At 43.0% G+C, this 19,576-nt stretch overlaps 5 protein-coding genes across 13 annotated transcripts; 3 read left to right on the top strand and 2 right to left on the bottom strand.

Moving 5' to 3' along the window:
* Positions 1-981: 981 nt before the first annotated feature.
* LOC134188156 (uncharacterized) lies at positions 982-2,641 on the top strand. Its single transcript, XM_062656354.1, has 3 exons — positions 982-1,307; positions 1,811-2,035; positions 2,180-2,641. Exons 1-3 carry the CDS (start codon positions 1,185-1,187, stop codon positions 2,474-2,476), a joined length of 645 nt encoding a protein of 214 aa, XP_062512338.1. The 5' UTR covers positions 982-1,184; the 3' UTR covers positions 2,477-2,641.
* A 1,849-nt stretch (positions 2,642-4,490) lies between these two features.
* On the top strand, positions 4,491-8,105 carry LOC134188137 (uncharacterized). Of its 4 annotated transcripts, none has more exons than XM_062656338.1 (4): positions 4,491-4,646; positions 6,505-6,694; positions 7,206-7,430; positions 7,631-8,105. In XM_062656338.1, exons 2-4 carry the CDS (start codon positions 6,572-6,574, stop codon positions 7,925-7,927), a joined length of 645 nt encoding a protein of 214 aa, XP_062512322.1. In that variant the 5' UTR covers positions 4,491-4,646; positions 6,505-6,571; the 3' UTR covers positions 7,928-8,105. The 4 variants fall into 4 exon arrangements, with proteins under 4 accessions (XP_062512322.1, XP_062512320.1, XP_062512321.1 ...); XM_062656336.1 differs by having other exon boundaries at positions 6,515-6,694; XM_062656337.1 differs by lacking the exon at positions 4,491-4,646 and adding an exon at positions 6,138-6,430 and having other exon boundaries at positions 6,515-6,694.
* An 852-nt stretch (positions 8,106-8,957) lies between these two features.
* Positions 8,958-10,961, bottom strand: LOC134187911 (uncharacterized). Its single transcript, XM_062656086.1, has 2 exons — positions 10,878-10,961; positions 8,958-10,822 (listed from the first exon to the last, which is right to left on the bottom strand). The coding sequence occupies exon 2, from the start codon at positions 10,401-10,403 to the stop codon at positions 9,051-9,053; it is 1,353 nt and encodes a 450-aa protein (XP_062512070.1). The 5' UTR covers positions 10,404-10,822; positions 10,878-10,961; the 3' UTR covers positions 8,958-9,050.
* Positions 10,962-11,054: 93 nt separating this feature from the next.
* LOC134188076 (uncharacterized) lies at positions 11,055-15,088 on the top strand. 6 transcript variants are annotated; one of them, XM_062656261.1, is made up of 6 exons: positions 11,055-11,178; positions 13,203-13,309; positions 13,375-13,533; positions 13,608-13,797; positions 14,308-14,532; positions 14,655-15,088. In XM_062656261.1, exons 4-6 carry the CDS (start codon positions 13,675-13,677, stop codon positions 14,949-14,951), a joined length of 645 nt encoding a protein of 214 aa, XP_062512245.1. In that variant the 5' UTR covers positions 11,055-11,178; positions 13,203-13,309; positions 13,375-13,533; positions 13,608-13,674; the 3' UTR covers positions 14,952-15,088. The 6 variants fall into 6 exon arrangements, with proteins under 6 accessions (XP_062512245.1, XP_062512243.1, XP_062512248.1 ...); XM_062656259.1 differs by lacking the exon at positions 11,055-11,178 and adding an exon at positions 12,602-13,136; XM_062656264.1 differs by lacking the exon at positions 11,055-11,178 and adding an exon at positions 12,602-13,136 and having other exon boundaries at positions 13,618-13,797.
* Positions 15,089-15,696: 608 nt separating this feature from the next.
* Positions 15,697-18,401, bottom strand: LOC134188288 (fibroblast growth factor receptor 4-like). Its single transcript, XM_062656485.1, has 10 exons — positions 18,209-18,401; positions 17,846-17,938; positions 17,641-17,763; positions 17,295-17,497; positions 17,112-17,234; positions 16,981-17,051; positions 16,819-16,859; positions 16,105-16,201; positions 15,919-16,031; positions 15,697-15,863 (listed from the first exon to the last, which is right to left on the bottom strand). Exons 1-9 carry the CDS (start codon positions 18,399-18,401, stop codon positions 15,920-15,922), a joined length of 1,056 nt encoding a protein of 351 aa, XP_062512469.1. The 3' UTR covers positions 15,697-15,863; position 15,919.
* Positions 18,402-19,576: the final 1,175 nt, after the last annotated feature.

Below are 19,576 nucleotides of genomic sequence, written 5' to 3' on the forward strand. Positions count from 1 at the left end.
GTCGATTAGCAATAGAGTCCAGAGTCTAATTGAAAGTAGTGTCGAAAACTAACGAGTGCATGCGTGTGAGAATGAGTCTCACCTGTACCCATCATCTCTTCCTCACTTTGAACTTGCAGTAGCGGCGGACACGAATGGAAAACTTATCTAGTATGTATACATGCATGTAGCTACAGGGGGCACGACCTTTGTAAGCAAACAGCACGGCCGCATTCAAGCAACAAAAGTCACCACATAGTTCCCGGAAATGACAAACCAGAAATGGCAAGGGCTTCTAAAGAAATAGACAGCGATACAAGTAGGAGGGGCTAAGAGCAATACAGGCATGTAGTGCCTGCTAACGCACGTTACATAGCTGTCACTGCACAGGTGAACCACCATGCACGCTCTGACTTCCCTAAAGATAGCAACAACGTCAGAAAGAGGAAGTTAAGTTGAACGCCGCCAGCCTCCTGCACACATCCGCTACTTTTAGACAGTTTTCGTCTGCGCCTAGTGTGTGTTTTGCCACTAAATCAACGTCATTTCCGTTGCTCATCCGACCTCTGCATTACTTCCGATGACATGTTTGGGCAAGTCGCACGACCTCCGCCACTGTTCACGCGCCCACCGTTCCTTTGGAGTTGAAAAAAGATTTTTGGTACCGTACAGTGTTGTCGCCAGGGCGGGGCGTTTATGTAGATCGAGCTAACGTTTGTAATTACAGATCGCAACCCAATATCTCGTTCCAATGGATCATCTCGAAGACTCTCCTCACGTGCACCGAACAGACTAATTACTACTTGGTTGTCATACAGTTGTAGGTCTTTTTCCGTTAGTCTAACTCGATAAATTTGGTTATCTCGTGCAAAGGCGCCCCCCCCCCCCAATCACCTTTTGTCTCTCTAGGCGGTCATCTGTGGCCTAGCAGTCGAAGAAATCGGCCTGAAGTCAGCCTGATTTGGCTTTACCAGTGATGCAATCTTGTTGCTGGAACCGACAAACGTCACGTAGCTGTGGTTGCCCGAAGACTTCCGTAGAACGATACTCACGACCGTTGACCGTTGGGTCAGGCTTGTTCTCTATTCTACTGAATATCTGCATGCCCTTTGCCACTATGCAAACGTATATATTGTAGGCTGTTGCAGACAAACGCTCAGCATTGTAACTCAACGTTGCAAGTGTGTTAGTGAAGTCGGGAAGAGATGGGAAGTTTCATGATCAGACGTGTCTTCGACGTATTGTCGATCAGCTTGATGGCTGCCTTGCTGTTCAACGTGGATGGCGTTTGTGGAAAACCGATAACGAGAGTGACGAGAAACACTGAAGTAAGATGTCTATCTATCTAGAATGTTTGCCATTTGTGTAGTTCTTTTCTTCATTATTAATTAATTAAATTCGCACGTTTATTAATGAAAATGAGACATAATAAGTATTTATTTATTAGACATAAACATTAATAAATTATTTATTAATTACCTTTTTAGCTAATTTCTATTTTCTAATTTTTTTACATTATTTTTTATTCTTTATATTTGTCTTAAGTTGAAAAATAAGACAATACAGTAATAAATTATTTATTAATTAAATTCTTGTTTTTAATAAATAAATAAATAAATTTTTAAATTATTAAAATAAGATATTAATAAATTATTTGTTTTTAATTAAAATAAGTGATTAATAATTTTTTTAAAATAGAAAAAAACATTATTAAATTATTTATTAATTAAAATAAGACATAATAAACTCGGTCACCTCACTCACTTTCTCACGCACGCATACAGGCACACACAATTAGTAAGTTACGTGATATTTGCTGCATCTTTTGCAGAGAAACTGCAACACGTTTGAAGATTACATCATCATTTTGACGTACGACCGCACGAAAGTACTGACAGTCTTACCTCGCGGGCAAGGACTAGAGCTGAGAAACGTGACAGAGAAGATCACACTGAGCAATTTGTTTAGCAAAACAAGTGGCTTGTATCCAACGTTTACGGCATACGCAAAGCAGCGCAAACTGTCAGTGGATGATGAAGGAAAATTGACTATTACGGTGTGTGTGTGTGTGTGTGTGTGTGTGTGTGTGTGTGTGTGTGTGTGTGTGTGTGTGTGTGTGTGTGTGTGTGTGTGTGTGTGTGTGTGTGTAAAACTATTTCTCTAATATTGAGTGTTTCATGACTTTCTTTGACTTCCTTAGAACAATGCATCGACATTCTACGCCATACACGCCAATTTCACCCGCAAAAATCTAACGTTCGAATACTACTTGCGTGCGCTAACAAACGGTACCAAATGTGGTGAAGGCGACTACATTGCCTCTCCTTACAAACACGTGGAGCCACACAAACTGACCAGCACGCATGCGGCCTGCGCACATGAACCTCTAGCAGCAGGAGTTGATGGTCTTGATTGGAATGAGTATATCTTCTTTTTGGAGGAGGTGAATAGCAGCAGACATCTCAGTGAAGAACTGACGCAACTTTGTTGCAAGTAATGATGGTATAGAATAATGCAAACTCGTAGTTAACGTTTTGCACGTATATGTTAGATCTAATAAACATATTTTGCATTTTTTATAATTGTTGTATGTTTGGTATTTCTTAGGCTTGCAATGGATGTGTACTATTAGAAAAAGTTATTTTACTTTTTTTGAATTTTATAATAGAAAACAATCTTTATACAATTTGAATTAATAACTGCCTACTTTCTATGTTGCAATTATGAAAGACAATTGATTTATGTCGATAGTCTCGCGTAGCCAGACCCTTTCCGCCGCATCATACTTCCGGGATTACATGACGCGGTGAAAAGGGTCTGCCTACGTGAGACTAACACAAGGCTATACAAGTTCCCGTATTCAGTAGTTTATCCTCAAACAATCTCATCATGTTTATTAAATTTAGAGAAATCACAGGTTTCTATTATAACTGATTGCAACATACATGCAAACTCGAATTACAGCCCTTATCTATAGTTTTATATTCCGGATATCAAGAGTCTCTATATGTACAGAAGACATACTGTGGTGTGTGTGTGTGTGTGTGTGTGTGTGTGTGTGTGTGTGTGTGTGTGTGTGTGTGTGTGTGTGTGTGTGTGTGTGTGTGTGTGTGTGTGTGTGTGTGTGTGTGTGTGTGTGTGTGTGTGTGTGTGTGTGTGTGTGTGTGTGTGTGTGTGATGTGGTGTGTTTGTGTGTGTGTGTGTGTGTGTGTGTGTGTGTGTGTGTGGTGTGTGTGTGTGTGTGTGTGTGTGTGTGTGTGTGTGTGGTGTGTGTGTGTGTGTGTGTGTGTGTGTGTGTGTGTGTGTGTGTGTGCCAGACAGATGGACAAACAGACAGACAGACAGACAGACAGACAAACGGACAAACAAAGACAAAGACACCACAGCACAGCGCTCCTATCAGACACACAGCTATCTTTCAGATGTCATTGTAAATTCCTTTAATTAAAGTCTGCAAGCAGCACTAATAGTAATTAACAGTTTAGAGAATACAAAGCACATTCTTTCCGTCAAATATTTACAGCTACTTGCATCTGTGCACTGCACTTCTCCGTTGCCATTGCCAACGCAAACCCCAGTAGAACCCTGCAGTAAAATCTAGGCTAATTAATTGAACACCAAACTTTGCATGTGACTCAACCTCAACAACTAGCGCATAATTCGTCGACAACGCTGCAAATATCTCTCACAAGATCCGCAAACTGCGGCCTCTGCGACGGGTCCGCTGCCCAGCAACGAAGCATGTAGCCTCGGTATTCCAGACTGCTTTCTGCACGTGATGGAAGGGTAGGGTGGGAGGAGAGAAGAAAGCAGTCTGGGGACAGCTCTATTGTAAGTGACATCGGAACAGGCGCGACTGCTCAAGTTCAGAAACATCCGTTCCAATCAAAACCACCGCTCAAAAAAAACCCGCCAATCAGCGCTGTAGACAACTGTTGACGTCAATGAGTAATTTGTAATTACCTAGAAGCGATTCTCAGACGACTGTAATAGCACAGTGGGGTGCAGCTAACACAAATGCAACGCGCTACGAGTTTCGCTCCTGATGACATGATAACTCAGCGAATGCTTGTCAAACGTTACCGGACGATCAAGCCATTGCAGCGGCTGTTCCGACTTGAAGCCTTGAAGACCAATCAACTGCTTGCTAAGCGATTTTAGTACAAGGTCGCGACGTCTTTGCCTTCTCGCTACTGGATTCAGTAAAGTCACTCATTTTCTACGTTCTCCCGTTTGTTTGTAGTCGGCTGGCAGCGAACAGCTTCTGGCAATATCCCACGAGCCATCTGGTGCTTGTTACTGTTCCTAATGAATGTGGGTAATTATCGATTAAGATGAACACCGCCTATTTCCGAAGTCACTTACAATAGAGCTGTACCCAGACTGCTTTCTTCTCTCCTCCCACTCTCTCCTCCCACCACGTGCAGAAAGCAGTCTGGAATACCGAGGCTAGACGTCTAGCTAAAAGATTAATTGATATTAATTAATTACGTTCGTATGGCGACGACAGAGTGAATGCGTGGCGTGTACTTACAGATGGCGAGGACTGTCGGGAGGACAGCTCATGCGGTGTCCGTTGACGAGGAGGTAGTAGAGCTGCTCTATGGGAATTCCCGGATATGGTGACCCACCTGCAGAATGACGTCATAGTCAGTCTGAATACACGGGTGTGTGTGTGTGTGTGTGTGTGTGTGTGTGTGTGTGTGTGTGTGTGTGTGTGTGGTGTGTGTTTGTATGTGGTATGTGTACCAGTGTGTGTGTGTGTGTGTGTGTGTGTGTGTGTGTGTGTGTGTGTGTGTGTGTGTGTGTGTGTGTGTGTGTGTGTGTGTGTGTGTGTGTGTGTGTGTGTGGACTTAAAACTACACGAGACGAATCTTGCAGAGGACTTCTATTATACGCATGCATGCACCAGGGGAGTAGCGTGCTAGACCGCGCTGTAGCCCATCATTTGTAGGCGTGGTCATAAAAATTGTGGACTGTAAATACGTGTGAAGACCAAAACTGGTTATAGTATATACACGACCCTTCCTCCAGTTTAGACCTACCACTGATTCTACTGCATCAGTCAATTAGAAGTCAATATAAAGTAGGCGTGTCTATAAAATGGGCGTGTCACGTAGCATCGTAAAGTTTATCCCCCCCCATTACTAGAGGTCACGCTACGCTCCTGCATGCACTTTGGAAATATATCTCTATATCTATATGTCCACCCTCGCGTTTGCAAATTACGTATGACCACACGTATTGGAGTGGTGTCTTTAGCTGCGGCGAGAACTTCACAATGCGGCGAAAGTTTTCTCACTACGAAATCATCTCTAGCTAGATAATTGTAACCGGAGCACATCGACGGACTGCTTAAGCCGTGATGTCAACTACACCCTCTACACAAATTCTTTGGTGTCGATTAGCAATAGAGTCCAGAGTCTAATTGAAAGTAGTGTCGAAAACTAACGAGTGCATGCGTGTGGGAATGAGTCTCACCTGTATCCATCTCTTCCTCACTTTGAACTTGCAGTAGCGGCGGACACGAATGGAAAACTTATCTAGTATGTATACATGCATGTAGCTACAGGAGGCACGACCTTTGTAAGCAAACAGCACGGCCGCATTCAAGCAACAAAAGTCACCACATAGTTCCCGCATAGTTCCCGGAAATGACAAACCAGAAATGCCAAGGGCTTCTAAAAAAATAGACAGCGGTACAAGTAGGAGAGGCTAAGAACAATACATGTACAGGCATGTAGTGCCTGCTAACGCACGTTACATAGCTGTCACTGCACAGGTGAACCACCATGCACGCTCTGACTTCCCTAAAGATAGCAACAACGTCAGAAAGAGGAAGTTAAGTTGAACGCCGCCAGCCTCCTGCACACATCCGCTACTGTTAGACAGTTTTCGTCTGCGCCTAGTGTGTGTTTTGCCACTAAATCAACGTCATTTCCGTTGCTCATCCGACCTCTGCATTACTTCCGATGACATGTTTGGGCAAGTCGCACGACCTCCGCCACTGTTCCCGCGCCCACCGTTCCTTTGGAGTTGAAAAAAGATTTTTGGTACCGTACAGTGTTGTCGCCAGGGCGGGGCGTTTATGTAGATCGAGCTAACGTTTGTAATTACAGATCGCAACCCAATATCTCGTTCCAATGAATCATCTCGAAGACTCTCCTCACGTGCACCGAACAGACTAATTACTACTTGGTTGTCATACAGTTGTCGGCCTCTTTCCGTTAGTCTAACTCGATAAAATTGGTTATCTTGTGCAAATCCCCCCCCACACCTTTTGTCTCTCTAGGCGGTCATCTGTGGCCTAGCAGTCGAAGAAATCGGCCTGAAGTCAGCCTGATTTCGCTTTACCAGTGATGCAATCTTGTTGCTGGAACCGACAAACGTCACGTAGCTGTGGTTGCCCGAAGACTTCCGTAGAACGATACTCACGACCGTTGACCGTTGGGTCAGGCTTGTTCTATAACTATTCTACTGGATATCTGCATGCCCTTTGCCACTATGCAAACGTATATATTGTAGGCTGTTGCAGACAAACGCTCAGCATTGTAACTCAACGTTGCAAGTGTGTTACTGAAATCGGGAAGAGATGGGAAGTTTCATGATCAGACGTGTCTTCGACGTATTGTCGATCAGCTTGATGGCTGCCTTGCTGTTCAACGTGGATGGCGTTTGTGGAAAACCGATAACGAGAGTTACGAGAAACACTGAAGTAAGATGTCTATCTATCTAGAATGTTTGCCATTTGTGTAGTCCTTTTCTTTATTATTAATTAATTAAATTCGCACGTTTATTAATGAAAAATGAGACATAATAAGTATTTATTTATTAGACATAAACATTAATAAATTATTTATTAATTACCTTTTTAGCTAATTTCTATTTTCTAATTTTTTTATATTATTTTTTATTCTTTATATTTGTCTTAAGTTGAAAAATAAGACAATACAGTAATAAATTATTTATTAATTAAATTCTTGTTTTTAATAAATGAATAAATAAAATTTTAAATTACTTAAAATAAGATATTAATAAATTATTTATTTTTAATTAAAATAAGTGATTAATCCTTTTTTTAAAAATAAAAAATAAAACATTATTAAATTATTTATTAATTAAAATAAGACATTATAATAAACTCGGTCACCTCACTCACTTCCTCACGCACGCATACAGGCACACACAATTAGTAAGTTACGTGATATTTGCTGCATCTTTTACAGAGAAACTGCAACGCGTTTGAAGATTACATCGTCATTTTGACGTACGACCGCACGAAAGTACTGACAGTCTTACCTCGCGGGCAAGGACTAGAGCTGAGAAACGTGACAGAGAAGATCACACTGAGCAATTTGTTTAGCAAAACAAGTGGCTTGTATCCAACGTTTACGGCATACGCAAAGCAGCGCAAACTGTCAGTGGATGATGAAGGAAAATTGACTATTACGGTGTGTGTGTGTGTGAGTGTGTGTGTGTGTGTGTGTGTGTGTGTGTGTGTGTGTGTGTGTGTGTGTGTGTGTGTGTGTGTGTGTGTGTGTGTGTGTGTGTGTGTGTGTGTGTGTGTGTGTGTGTGTGTGTGTGTGTGTGTGTGTGTGTAAAACTATTTCTCTAATATTGAGTGTTTCATGACTTTCTTTGACTTCCTTAGAACAATGCATCGACATTCTACGCCATACACGCCAATTTCACCCGCAAAAATCTAACGTTCGAATACTACTTGCGTGCGCTAACAAACGGTACCAAATGTGGTGAAGGCGACTACATTGCCTCTCCTTACAAACACGTGGAGCCACACAAACTGACCAGCACGCATGCGGCCTGCGCACATGAACCTCTAGCAGCAGGAGTTGATGGTCTTGATTGGAATGAGTATATCTTCTTTTTGGAGGAGGTGAATAGCAGCAGACATCTCAGTGAAGAACTGACGCAACTTTGTTGCAAGTAATGATGGTATAGAATAATGCAAACTCGTAGTTAACGTTTTGCACGTATATGTTAGATCTAATAAACATATTTTGCATTTTTTATAATTGTTGTATTTTTGGTATTTTTAGGCTTGCAATGGATGTTTACTATTAGAAAGAGTTATTTTACTTTTTTTGAATTTTATAATAGAAAACAATTTTTATACAATTTGAATTAATAACTGCCTACTTTCTATGTTGCAATTATGAAAGACAATTGGTTTATGTCGATAGTCTCGCGTAGCCAGACCCTTTCCGCCGCATCATACTTCCGGGATTACATGACGCGGCGAAAAAGGTCTGGCTACGTGAGACTAACACAAGGCCATACAAGTTCCCGTATTCGGTAGTCAATCCTCAAACAATCTCATTATGTTTATTAAATTTAGAGAAATCACAGGTTTCTATTATAACTGATTGCAACATACATGCAAACTCGAATTACAGCCCTTGTCTATAGTTTTATATTTCGGATATCAAGAGTCTCTATATGTACAGAAGACATATTGTGGTGTGTGTGTGTGTGTGTGTGTGTGTGTGTGTGTGTGTGTGTGTGTGTGTGTGTGTGTGTGTGTGTGTGTGTGTGTGTGCCAGACAGATGGACAAAATGACAGACAGATGGACAAACAGACAGGCAGACAGACAGACAGATAATAGACCAACAGACAGACAAACAGACAGACAGACAGACAGACAGACACACAAAGACAGACTCACACACAGACAGACAGATAGACAAACAAACAACAGACTAACAGACAGACAGACAGACAGAAACAGACAGACACACACAGACAGACAGATCGACATACAAACAACAGACAGACAGACAGACAGACAGACAGACAGACACAGACAGACAGACAGACACATAGTAAATTTACTTTGGCTACTTCGATGAGGTTGGGCCTTCCTGTACATTATCCAATCAACAAGAGTGATTGCGGAAGACCATTAGAAATACATGGCCAAGATGCAGATGGTTTCCATTTTCAGACAGACAGACAGACAGACAGACAGAATCAAGTTTATTGTCAACAATCTTCACTACTACAAACAGTTATTGTTAAAATGAAATGTTCTACTTGTAGTCCGAGACTATTGCTAATGAGTAAAACACTGAATGTCTCTATCTACTCCCAAAACACTGTCATCTCCTAATGAGCGCACAGAAAGCCTTGACAGCTTCCGCAAAATCACTCTGCTGTTGCATTTTTGAAGAGTAATAGACAGTCTTTTCCTCCAGAAGGTTTTAAACTCTACCGCAATTCTTCTTCCATCAAAGCCTCTCGCCTTCTTCCCCAGTTCATTCATCAGCTCGTCAGCCTTTAAGCCCCACCTGCCGAAGTGTTCAAAGACGAGTGGGACAACTATAGGCTTCGATCCATCCGCAAGCGATTCCTCTGAGTATTTTTTTGACTTTGCTGCCTCTCGTTTAGCTGCTGCATGGCCACCTTCTCTGGCTGCACCTTTAATAATGTCTTTGCTCCAAGGGTGAGCTATCGAAACATCACATTCTTTTGTGATCCCAGTGTCAGTGTCGTAAAGCGTGATGTCAGGCCGGTTTTCGTTGTCTACAAATCGCTGTCTCGGTTCTATTTGATGGGGAATGAGTAAATCGCTTAGGCAATCACTCCATGCAGACACTATGGAGTTATGCGTCCACACAGGTCCACCTCCATATTTACATGTCAAAAGGTGGTAGCCCTCGCGATCCAGCTCAGTTCCACAGTCACACGTCTTAAGCAGCCGGCTGAAAGGCAAACCAGCACCCAACCTCATACAAGACGCTACACGAAATTCATTCGGCTTCAGTGCGTTCTTGTCTGAAGTTGGTATTACCTCTAGCCATGCTCCAGCTCCTTTTCCGTGTAAGGACCTGATCCTTGCAACATGTCTCTCTGAGTTCATGCTTTTGATAACTTCTTCTGATCGTTTATGAGAAGCGTCTACCGTCAGGCGATGTTGCAATTTTCTAGGGTATTCTGTCATCTGCTCTAAGGTGTGAAACTGCTCGTCATCATCTGCACCCGACTTGGGTGGTAGTTTTGCCACCAATGTACGAATAAGTTGTCCTGTATTGCTACCTTCAATAAACCGTTCTAAACGATCTTTCAGAGGTGGAAATCTCAATGGCAGTTCTTTCAAAGAGTGTGCCCATGACGCCAGAAATGCTAGGTGAGCCATCTTCTGAGTTGATGATAAGCCAAATCCGCCGAACCCGACCTTCAGAGTGGCCTGGCTCCATCCGGTGTCATCCAATTCGTTCAAACCAACCATGTCAGTGAAAGTAGCCCTTGTAAGGTGGTCATGACAAACAGCTGCATGCAGTAACCTGTCAGGTGGCACAGTCCTAGCCAAAAAATTCAGCCTGGGGACATGACAATGTCTGAGCAAAAGGAGGCCACACTGAGGGTCGTCAAGTTCAAGTAGCTTTGAACACAACGAGCTGCCCATGTTAGCCACAGCCAGGCACCTAGACTGAACATAATCATGATTGCCTACAGGTGACCCCAACACGTCGATTCCATCTTTGCTACAGACAGACAGACAGACAGACAGACAGACAGACAGACAGACAGTATGATAGATAAATGAACAGACAGACGGACAAACAGACAGACAGACAGACAGACAGACAGACAAACAAACAGACAGACAGACAGACAGACAAACGGACAAACAAAGACAAAGACACCACAGCACAGCGCTCCTATCAGACACACAGCTATCTTTCAGATGTCATTGTAAATTCCTTTAATTAAAGTCTGCAAGCGGCACTAATAGTAATTAACAGTTTAGAAATATTTACAGCTACTTGCATCTGTGCACTGCACTTCTCCGTTGCCATTGCCAACGCAAACCCCAGTAGAACCCTGCAGTAAAATCTAGGCTAATTAATTAAACACCAAACTTTGCATGTGACTCAACCTCAACAACTAGCGCATAATTCGTCGACAACGCTGCAAATATCTCTCACAAGATCCGCAAACTGCGGCCTCTGCGACGGGTCCGCTGCCCAGCAACGAAGCATGACATCTAGCTAAAAAGATTAATTGATATTAATTAATTACGTTTGTATGGCGACGACAGAGTGAATGCGTGGCGTGTACTTACAGATGGCGAGGACTGTCGGGAGGATAGCTCATGCGGTGTCCGTTGACGAGGAGGTAGTAGAGCTGCTCTATGGAAATTCCCGGATATGGTGACCCACCTGCAGAATGACGTCATAGTCAGTCTGAATACACAGTGTGTGTGTGTGTGTGTGTGTGTGTGTGTGTGTGTGTGTGTGTGTGTGTGTGTGTGTGTGTGTGTGTGTGTGTGTGTGTGTGTGTGTGTGTGTGTGTGTGTGATGTGGTGTGTTTGTGTGTGTGTGTGTGTGTGTGTGTGTGTGTGTGTGTGTGTGTGTGTGTGTGTGTGTGTGTGTGTGTGTGTGTGTGTGTGTGTGTGTGTGTGTGTGTGTGTGTGTGATGTGGTGTGTGTGTGCGTGTGCGTGTGTGTGTGTGTGTGTGTGTGTGTGTGTGTGTGTGTGTGTGCGTGTAAGTGTGCGTGTGTTTGTGTGAACCATCCACACATTATACATGTCACTAAAGCAAATTTCATAATCCATGAGTAACGTTCTCTAGGTTCCTATAACATTAATGGTAACAAGAACTGCTTGTGTGCATCCATTCCCAACAAAACTAATCCATCCAGTGCACAAAAGTATTCACATAACTGACCTTCAGTACCGTGCAGTAGTGATGATACATAAGAACTGATTGTAACTGCAACGTTGTGGTAACAAAATGGTGGGACTTAAAACTACACGAGATTTAACAGCGTGCTGTAACAGCGATGATATAGAATGTTTCATCCTTACTCAGTGGCGTACATTGAGAGTTGGTTGGAGGTTCACGTTTCCAGCTCTAAAACGTACTAATGACGTCACTCTACTCGTGATTTATCATCTACGTCATCTCATATGTCTATAGTGTCGTTTTAATTAAGTTAAACAAATTTCTTTAAATTTACGAGACGAATCTTGCAGAGGACTTCTATTATACGCATGGATGCACCAGGGGAGTAGCGTGCTAGACCGCGCTATAGCCCATCATTTGTAGGCGTGGTCATAAAAATTGTGGACTGTAAATACGTGTGAAGACCAAAGCTGGTTATAGTATATACACGACCCTTCCTGCAGTTTAGACCTGCCACTGATTCTACTGCATCAGTCAATTAGAAGCCAATATAAAGTAGGCGTGTCTATAAAATGGGCGTGTCACGTAGCATCGTAAAGTTTATCCCCCCATTACTAGAGGTCACGGTACGCTCCTGCATGCACTTTGGAAATATATCTCTATATCTATATGTCCACCCTCGCGTTTGCAAATTACGTATGACCACACGTATTGGAGTGGTGTCTCTAGCTGCGGCGAGAACTTCACAATGCGGCGAAAGTTTTCTCACTACGAAATCATCTCTAGCTAGATAATTGTAACCGGAGCACATCGACGGACTGCTTAAGCCGTGATGTCAACTACACCCTCTACACAAATTCTTTGGTGTCGATTAGCAATAGAGTCCAGAGTCTAATTGAAAGTAGTGTCGAAAACTAACGAGTGCATGCGTGTGATGAGTCTCACCTGTACCCATCTCTTCCTCACTTTGAACTTGCAGTAGCGGCGGACATGGAGGGAAAACTTATCTAGTATGTATACATGCATGTAGCTACAGGAGGCACGACCTTTGTAAGCAAACAGCACGGCCGCATTCAAGCAACAAAAGTCACCACATAGTTCCCACATAGTTCCCGGAAATGACAAACCAGAAATGCCAAGGGCTTCTAAAAAAATAGACAGCGGTACAAGTAGGAGGGGTAAGAACAATACAGGCATGTAGTGCCTGCTAACGCACGTTACATAGCTGTCACTGCACAGGTGAACCACCATGCACGCTCTGACTTCCCTAAAGATAGCAACAACGTCAGAAAGAGGAAGTTAAGTTGAACGCCGCCAGCCTCCTGCACACATCCGCTACTGTTAGACAGTTTTCGTCTGCGCCTAGTGCGTGTTTTGCCACTAAATCAACGTCATTTCCGTTGCTCATCCGACCTCTGCATTACTTCCGATGACATGTTTGGGCAAGTCGCACGACCTCCGCCACTGTTCCCGCGCCCACCGTTCCTTTGGAGTTGAAAAAAGATTTTTGGTACCGTACAGTGTTGTCGCCAGGGCGGGGCGTTTATGTAGATCGAGCTAACGTTTGTAATTACAGATCGCAACCCAATATCTCGTTCCAATGGATCATCTCGAAGACTCTTCTCACGTGCACCGAACAGACTAATTACTACTTGGTTGTCATACAGTTGTCGGCCTCTTTCCGTTAGTCTAACTCGATAAAATTGGTTATCTTGTGCAAATCCCCCCCACACCTTTTGTCTGTCTAGGTGGTCATCTGTGGCCTAGCAGTCGAAGAAATCGGCCTGAAGTCAGCTTGATTTGGCTTTACCAGTGATGCAATCTTGTTGCTGGAACCAACAAACGTCATGTAGCTGTGGTTGCCCGAAGACTTCCGTAGAACGATACTCACGACCGTTGACCGTTGGGTCAGGCTTGTTCTATAACTATTCTACTGGATATCTGCATGCCCTTTGCCACTATGCAAACGTATATATTGTAGGCTGTTGCAGACAAACGCTCAGCATTGTAACTCAACGTTGCAAGTGTGTTACTGAAGTCGGGAAGAAATGGGAAGTTTCATGATCAGACGTGTCTTCGACGTATTGTCGATCAGCTTGATGACTGCCTTGCTGTTCAACGTGGATGGCGTTTGTGGAAAACCGATAACGAGAGTTACGAGAAACACTGAAGTAAGATGTCTATCTATCTAGAATGTTTGCCATTTGTGTAGTTCTTTTCTTCATTATTAATTAATTAAATTCGCACGTTTATTAATGAAAAATGAGACATAATAAGTATTTATTTATTAGACATAAAACATTAATAAATTATTTATTAATTACCTTTTTAGCTAATTTCTATTTTCTAATTTTTTTATATTATTTTTTATTCTTTATATTTGTCTTAAGTTGAAAAATAAGACAATACAGTAAAATTATTTATGAATTAAATTCTTGTTTTTAATAAATGAATAAATAAAATTTTAAATTACTTAAAATAAGATGTTAATAAATTATTTATTTTTAATTAAAATAAGTGATTAATAATTTTTTAAAAAATAAAAAATAAAACATTATTAAATTATTTATTAATTAAAATAAGACATTATAATAAACTCGGTCACCTCACTCACTTTCTCACACACGCACACAGGCACACACAATTAGTAAGTTACGTGATATTTGCTGCATCTTTTACAGAGAAACTGCAACGCGTTTGAAGATTACATCGTCATTTTGACGTACGACCGCACGAAAGTACTGACAGTCTTACCTCGCGGGCAAGGACTAGAGCTGAGAAACGTGACAGAGAAGATCACACTGAGCAATTTGTTTATCAAAACAAGTGGCTTGTATCCAACGTTTACGGCATACGCAAAGCAGCGCAAACTGTCAGTGGATGATGAAGGAAAATTGACTATTACGGTGTGTGTGTGTGTGTGTGTGTGTGTGTGTGTGTGTGTGTGTGTGTGTGTGTGTGTGTGTGTGTGTGTGTAAAACTATTTCTCTAATATTGAGTGTTTCATGACTTTCTTTGACTTCCTTAGAACAATGCATCGACATTCTACGCCATACACGCCAATTTCACCCGCAAAAATCTAACGTTCGAATACTACTTGCGTGCGCTAACAAACGGTACCAAATGTGGTGAAGGCGACTACATTGCCTCTCCTTACAAACACGTGGAGCCACACAAACTGACCAGCACGCATGCGGCCTGCGCACATGAACCTCTAGCAGCAGGAGTTGATGGTCTTGATTGGAATGAGTATATCTTCTTTTTGGAGGAGGTGAATAGCAGCAGACATCTCAGTGAAGAACTGACGCAACTTTGTTGCAAGTAATGATGGTATAGAATAATACAAACTCGTACTTAACGTTTTGCACGTATATGTTAGATCTAATAAACATATTTTGCATTTTTTATAATTGTTGTATGTTTGGTATTTTTTAGGCTTGCAATGGATGTTTACTATTAGAAAGAGTTATTTTACTTTTTTTGAATTTTATAATAGAAAACAATCTTTATACAATTTGAATTAATAACTGCCTACTTTCTATGTTGCAATTATGAAAGACAATTGATTTATGTCGATAGTCTCGCGTAGCCAGACCCTTTCCGCCGCATCATACTTCCGGGATTACATGACGCGGTGAAAAGGGTCTGCCTACGTGAGACTAACACAAGGCTATACAAGTTCCCGTATTCGGTAGTTTATCCTCAAACAATCTCATCATGTTTATTAAATTTAGAGAAATTACCGGTTTCTATTGTAACTGATTGCAACATACATGCAAACTCGAATTATAGCCCTTATCTATAGTTTTATATTTCGGATATCAAGAGTCTCTATATGTACAGAAGACATACTGTGGTGTGTGTGTGTGTGTGTGTGTGTGTGTGTGTGTGTGTGGTGTGGTGTGTGTGTGTGTGTGTGTGTGTGTGTGTGTGTGTGTGTGTGTGTGTGTGTGTGTGCCAGACAGAAGGATAAACAGACAGATAGACAAACAGACAGACAGACAAACGGACAAACAAAGACAAAGACACCACAGCACAGCGCTCCTATCAGACACACAGCTATCTTTCAGATGTCATTGTAAATTCCTTTAATTAATTAAAGTCTGCAAGCAGCACTAATAGTAATTAACAGTTTAGAAAATACAAAGCACATTCTTTCCGTCAAATATTTACAGCTACTTGCATCCGTGCACTGCACTTCTCCGTTGCCATTGCCAACGCAAACCCCAGTAGAACCCTGCAGTAAAATCTAGGCTAATTAATTAAACACCAAACTTTGCATGTGACTCAACCTCAATAACTAGCGCATAATTCGTCGACAACGCTGCAAATATCTCTCACAAGATCCGCAAACTGCGGCCTCTGCGACGGGTCCGCTGCCCAGCAACGAAGCATGACGTCATAGCTAAAAGGTTAATTGATATTAATTAATTACGTTTGCATGGCGACGACAGAGTGAATGCGTGGCGTGTACTTACAGACGGCGAGGACTGTTGGGAGGACAGCTCATGCGGTGTCCGTTGACGAGGAGGTAGTAGAGCTGCTCTATGGGAATTCCCGGATATGGTGACCCACCTGCAGAATGACGTCATAGTCAGTCTGAATACACGGTGTGTGTGTGTGTGTGTGTGTGTGTGTGTGTGTGTGTGTGTGTGTGTGTGTCTCAGTTGGTTGGAGAGTCATTGTGTGGAGTGATTACATCCGGGACCTTGCAGGATTGCAGGTTCAAGTCACAGTGATGGCGAGATATGGCATAATTTCCTTGGCCAAGAAACTTACACACAATTGCCTCTCTCAACTCAAGAGTATAAATGAGTACCTGGTCATTGACTGGGGTGGCAAAGGCCTCCGACTGCGACAAATTTCATCAGCCACTGGGGTCTGGGTGGGACATTGGGTGCCCACACCACAGTTGGCGTCGCAGTCGGTGCTCCTGCGAGCACCTGGCCAGGCTCCAGGACATTGCTTAGCACGGCCCACACCTCCTGCTTAGTGCACAGGAACCCAGCCATCTGGCTGGGGGCATTACCATTTACCGGCAGCTCCTTATCCATTTGTCATTTGTCATTTGTGTGTGTGTGTGTGTGTGTGTGTGTGTGTGTGTGTGTGTGTGTGTGTGTGTGTGTGTGTGTGTGTGTGTGTGTGTGTGTGTGTGTGTGTGTGTGTGTGTGCATGCACACGTGTGATCATACCGAGTGTCGCTATCTCCCAGAGTACAACACCATATGACCACCTGACAAAACAAATCCGACTTCAATTCACCTGTCTGTCTGTCTGTCTGTCTATGTGTCTGTCAGTCTGTTTGTCTGTCTGCCTGTTTGTCTGTCTGCGTGTATGTCCAAATGAGTACTCACACATCACTAGAATGAGTATAGAGTTTGTCCATTATTGCCTCGGGTGCCGTCCATTTGACTGGCAAAAATCCCTAAAACATAAAAAATTGTAATCCATCTCAATCTCATACTCTGCCCATACGTCATCATACCATCGACTTTTTTCGATAATAGTTGACATATCTGACGTCCTTGGCCATGCCAAAATCACAGATTTTCAACACGTCGCCTTCAAACACGACCACATTGCGAGTCGCCAAATCACAGTGAAGAATCTAAGCGCGACAATTAACTAGTAAAATTGATATCAATACCCTTGATTGCACGTGACCAACCTTCCTGCTTGACAGATATTCCATGCCTCTCGCTATATGCAATGCAAAGTCAAACATTTTGATTTCCGTCATTGAGTTGTTTGTGTTTTCCACAGATGTGTCGCTTTGAGTGGTAAGAAGTGAGGAAACAGGCAGTCTTTTCGATCGGAGATACGACCTGAGGCTACCATAGTGAGCATACTCCACAATCAACCACAACGGACCTGCAGTAAGATCTGCAACTTAGAGGCATTGAAATGCAGATCATATATGTATGTAGAGAAACTGTGTGGACAAGTGTGTGTGTGTGTGTGTGTGTGTGCACGCGCATGCGCATGTGTAAAGTCTGCAGATTTGCCAAACCTACCATTCTGTGAGCAGACACCAAGAAGACGCAGCACATTGTCGTGCTGACACGATCCCATGTCTGAGAGCAATTTGGCTTCATAGCACAAACTTGCATGGCTCATTCTGTCAAATTCAGCATCATCTGCGTTCAGTAAATCCCACCAAACATACAAGCAAGTTCAGAAAATTTTAATGTCTTATGTGTGCATTGACTGATGACTCACCTCTGACCATTTTTACAGCAACTGTTGTCCAAACGTTTGGGGTAGTGATGCCGAGTGCTTGCGCTTTGTAGACAGATCCAAAGAAGCCTTCACCTGGGAAATGATTAAAGTGAGCTGACAATTAGTATGTGCACGCATGCACACACACACACATGTACACACACACACACACACACACACACACACACACACACACACACACTTTCACGCACGCACACTTTCACACATGCACACACACATGCATACACACACACACACATGCATACACACACACACACACACTTACACACACACTCACACACACATGCACACACACACACACACACACACACACACACCACACACTCTCACACATCAACGTACCAAGTTCCTTTCCCATCCGAAGTTTATCCTTAGGAAACTCCCATCGTCTGTAGTTGGACGACGTACGATGTACGCTTCGAGATCGAGACAAGCTAGAAACCTCCATCAGCTGCTGCAGTGTCGATGACTTTCGTCGTCGACAAATGTACACAGTCACAACCAATCCAATAACTACAGTAACCACAATGACCATCAAAGTTGTAGTGATGACAACCACCGTGATGCCACTGGTAGAGGCATCGGAATTCCTCATCCCCGGTTCCTCCTGATCAGTTGTTGTGTATGAAAGTACCGATGAGTTTGTGACTTGTATGGTAGATGTAGAAGAGATTGGGTTGGTGCTTCTTGTATTGATGGTTGATGCCATAGCTTGTGTATTACCTACCGAGATATACGGAACACATTAGTAGAGGCAACAGCCCACGTTTGATGCTTTCCCTCTCTCTCTTAACAGACAATTAATACACAAAGACTAGACTGGGCATAACAGCAGATGTAAAATGTAAACAAACATGTCAGTGTGAGACAAACAAACAGGCAGGCAGGCAGGCAGGCAGGCAGGTACGAAGGAAGGCTGGCAGGAAGGAAGGCTGGCAAAATGAAAGAAGGAAGAAACGCAGGCAGACAGGCAAGCAGGCAGCAGGCAGGCAAGAGCAGCAGGCAGGCAAGAGCAGCAGGCAGGCAAGAAGGAAAAACAGGCAGGCAGGCAGACAGACAGAAAGGAAATAAGGAATGCAGGCAGGCTTGGAAGCATGCAGACAGGCAGAAAGGAAAAAGTAAAGGAGGAAGGAACACAGACAGGTAAGCAAGCAGGCAGGCAGGGGGACAGGCAGGCAGGCAGGTTATTTCATTAAGATACAGAATCTCTACACTCTAGAATACCTGATTTTTCAATAATTAAAAAAAGTACTTCATAAACAAGTTACAAGTTCAACTATTTCATGTGTGAAGCACTGAATGTATCTATCTCTGCTAACTACATTATCCTCCATTCATCTGTTTGTTGAGAACTTAGACACTTTCTCAAGACAACTTTACTATTGCATTTTTGGAGAGTCACAGAAAAACAGCAGGCAGGCAGGCAGGCAAGCAGGCAGACAGACAAGAAGGAAGGAAGGAAGGCAATTAATGCAGGCAGGCTTGGAAGCAGACAGGCTTGGAAGCAGACAGGCAAGATTGAAAAGCACAGGAAGGAAGGAAAGAAGGGACAGAAAGGAAGGAAACAAAGAACACAGGCAGACAGGCAGGCAAGCGGGAAGGAATGCAGGCAGGCAGACAGGAGGGCAGGCAGGCAGACAGCAAGGAAGGAAGAAATGCAGGCAGGCTTGGAAGCATGCATGCAGGCAGGCAGGCAGGAAGGATTGAAGG

Source organism: Corticium candelabrum, chromosome 12 (genome assembly GCF_963422355.1).
Source record: "Corticium candelabrum chromosome 12, ooCorCand1.1, whole genome shotgun sequence".
NCBI lineage: Eukaryota > Metazoa > Porifera > Homoscleromorpha > Homosclerophorida > Plakinidae > Corticium > Corticium candelabrum.

Coding starts and splice junctions, on each gene's coding strand:
- LOC134188156 (XM_062656354.1), top strand. CDS start 1,185: ATGGGAAGTTTCATGATCAGACGTGTCTTCGACGTATTGTCGATCAGC. Junction 1,308..1,810: donor GAGTGACGAGAAACACTGAA/GTAAGATGTCTA, acceptor CATCTTTTGCAG/AGAAACTGCAACACGTTTGA. Junction 2,036..2,179: donor AAGGAAAATTGACTATTACG/GTGTGTGTGTGT, acceptor TGACTTCCTTAG/AACAATGCATCGACATTCTA.
- LOC134188137 (XM_062656338.1), top strand. CDS start 6,572: ATGGGAAGTTTCATGATCAGACGTGTCTTCGACGTATTGTCGATCAGC. Junction 6,695..7,205: donor GAGTTACGAGAAACACTGAA/GTAAGATGTCTA, acceptor CATCTTTTACAG/AGAAACTGCAACGCGTTTGA. Junction 7,431..7,630: donor AAGGAAAATTGACTATTACG/GTGTGTGTGTGT, acceptor TGACTTCCTTAG/AACAATGCATCGACATTCTA.
- LOC134187911 (XM_062656086.1), bottom strand. CDS start 10,403: ATGGGCAGCTCGTTGTGTTCAAAGCTACTTGAACTTGACGACCCTCAG.
- LOC134188076 (XM_062656261.1), top strand. CDS start 13,675: ATGGGAAGTTTCATGATCAGACGTGTCTTCGACGTATTGTCGATCAGC. Junction 13,798..14,307: donor GAGTTACGAGAAACACTGAA/GTAAGATGTCTA, acceptor CATCTTTTACAG/AGAAACTGCAACGCGTTTGA. Junction 14,533..14,654: donor AAGGAAAATTGACTATTACG/GTGTGTGTGTGT, acceptor TGACTTCCTTAG/AACAATGCATCGACATTCTA.
- LOC134188288 (XM_062656485.1), bottom strand. CDS start 18,401: ATGGTCATTGTGGTTACTGTAGTTATTGGATTGGTTGTGACTGTGTAC. Junction 17,764..17,845: donor TGCTGTAAAAATGGTCAGAG/GTGAGTCATCAG, acceptor TACTGAACGCAG/ATGATGCTGAATTTGACAGA. Junction 16,202..16,818: donor CTGGGAGATAGCGACACTCG/GTATGATCACAC, acceptor GTCATTCTGCAG/GTGGGTCACCATATCCGGGA.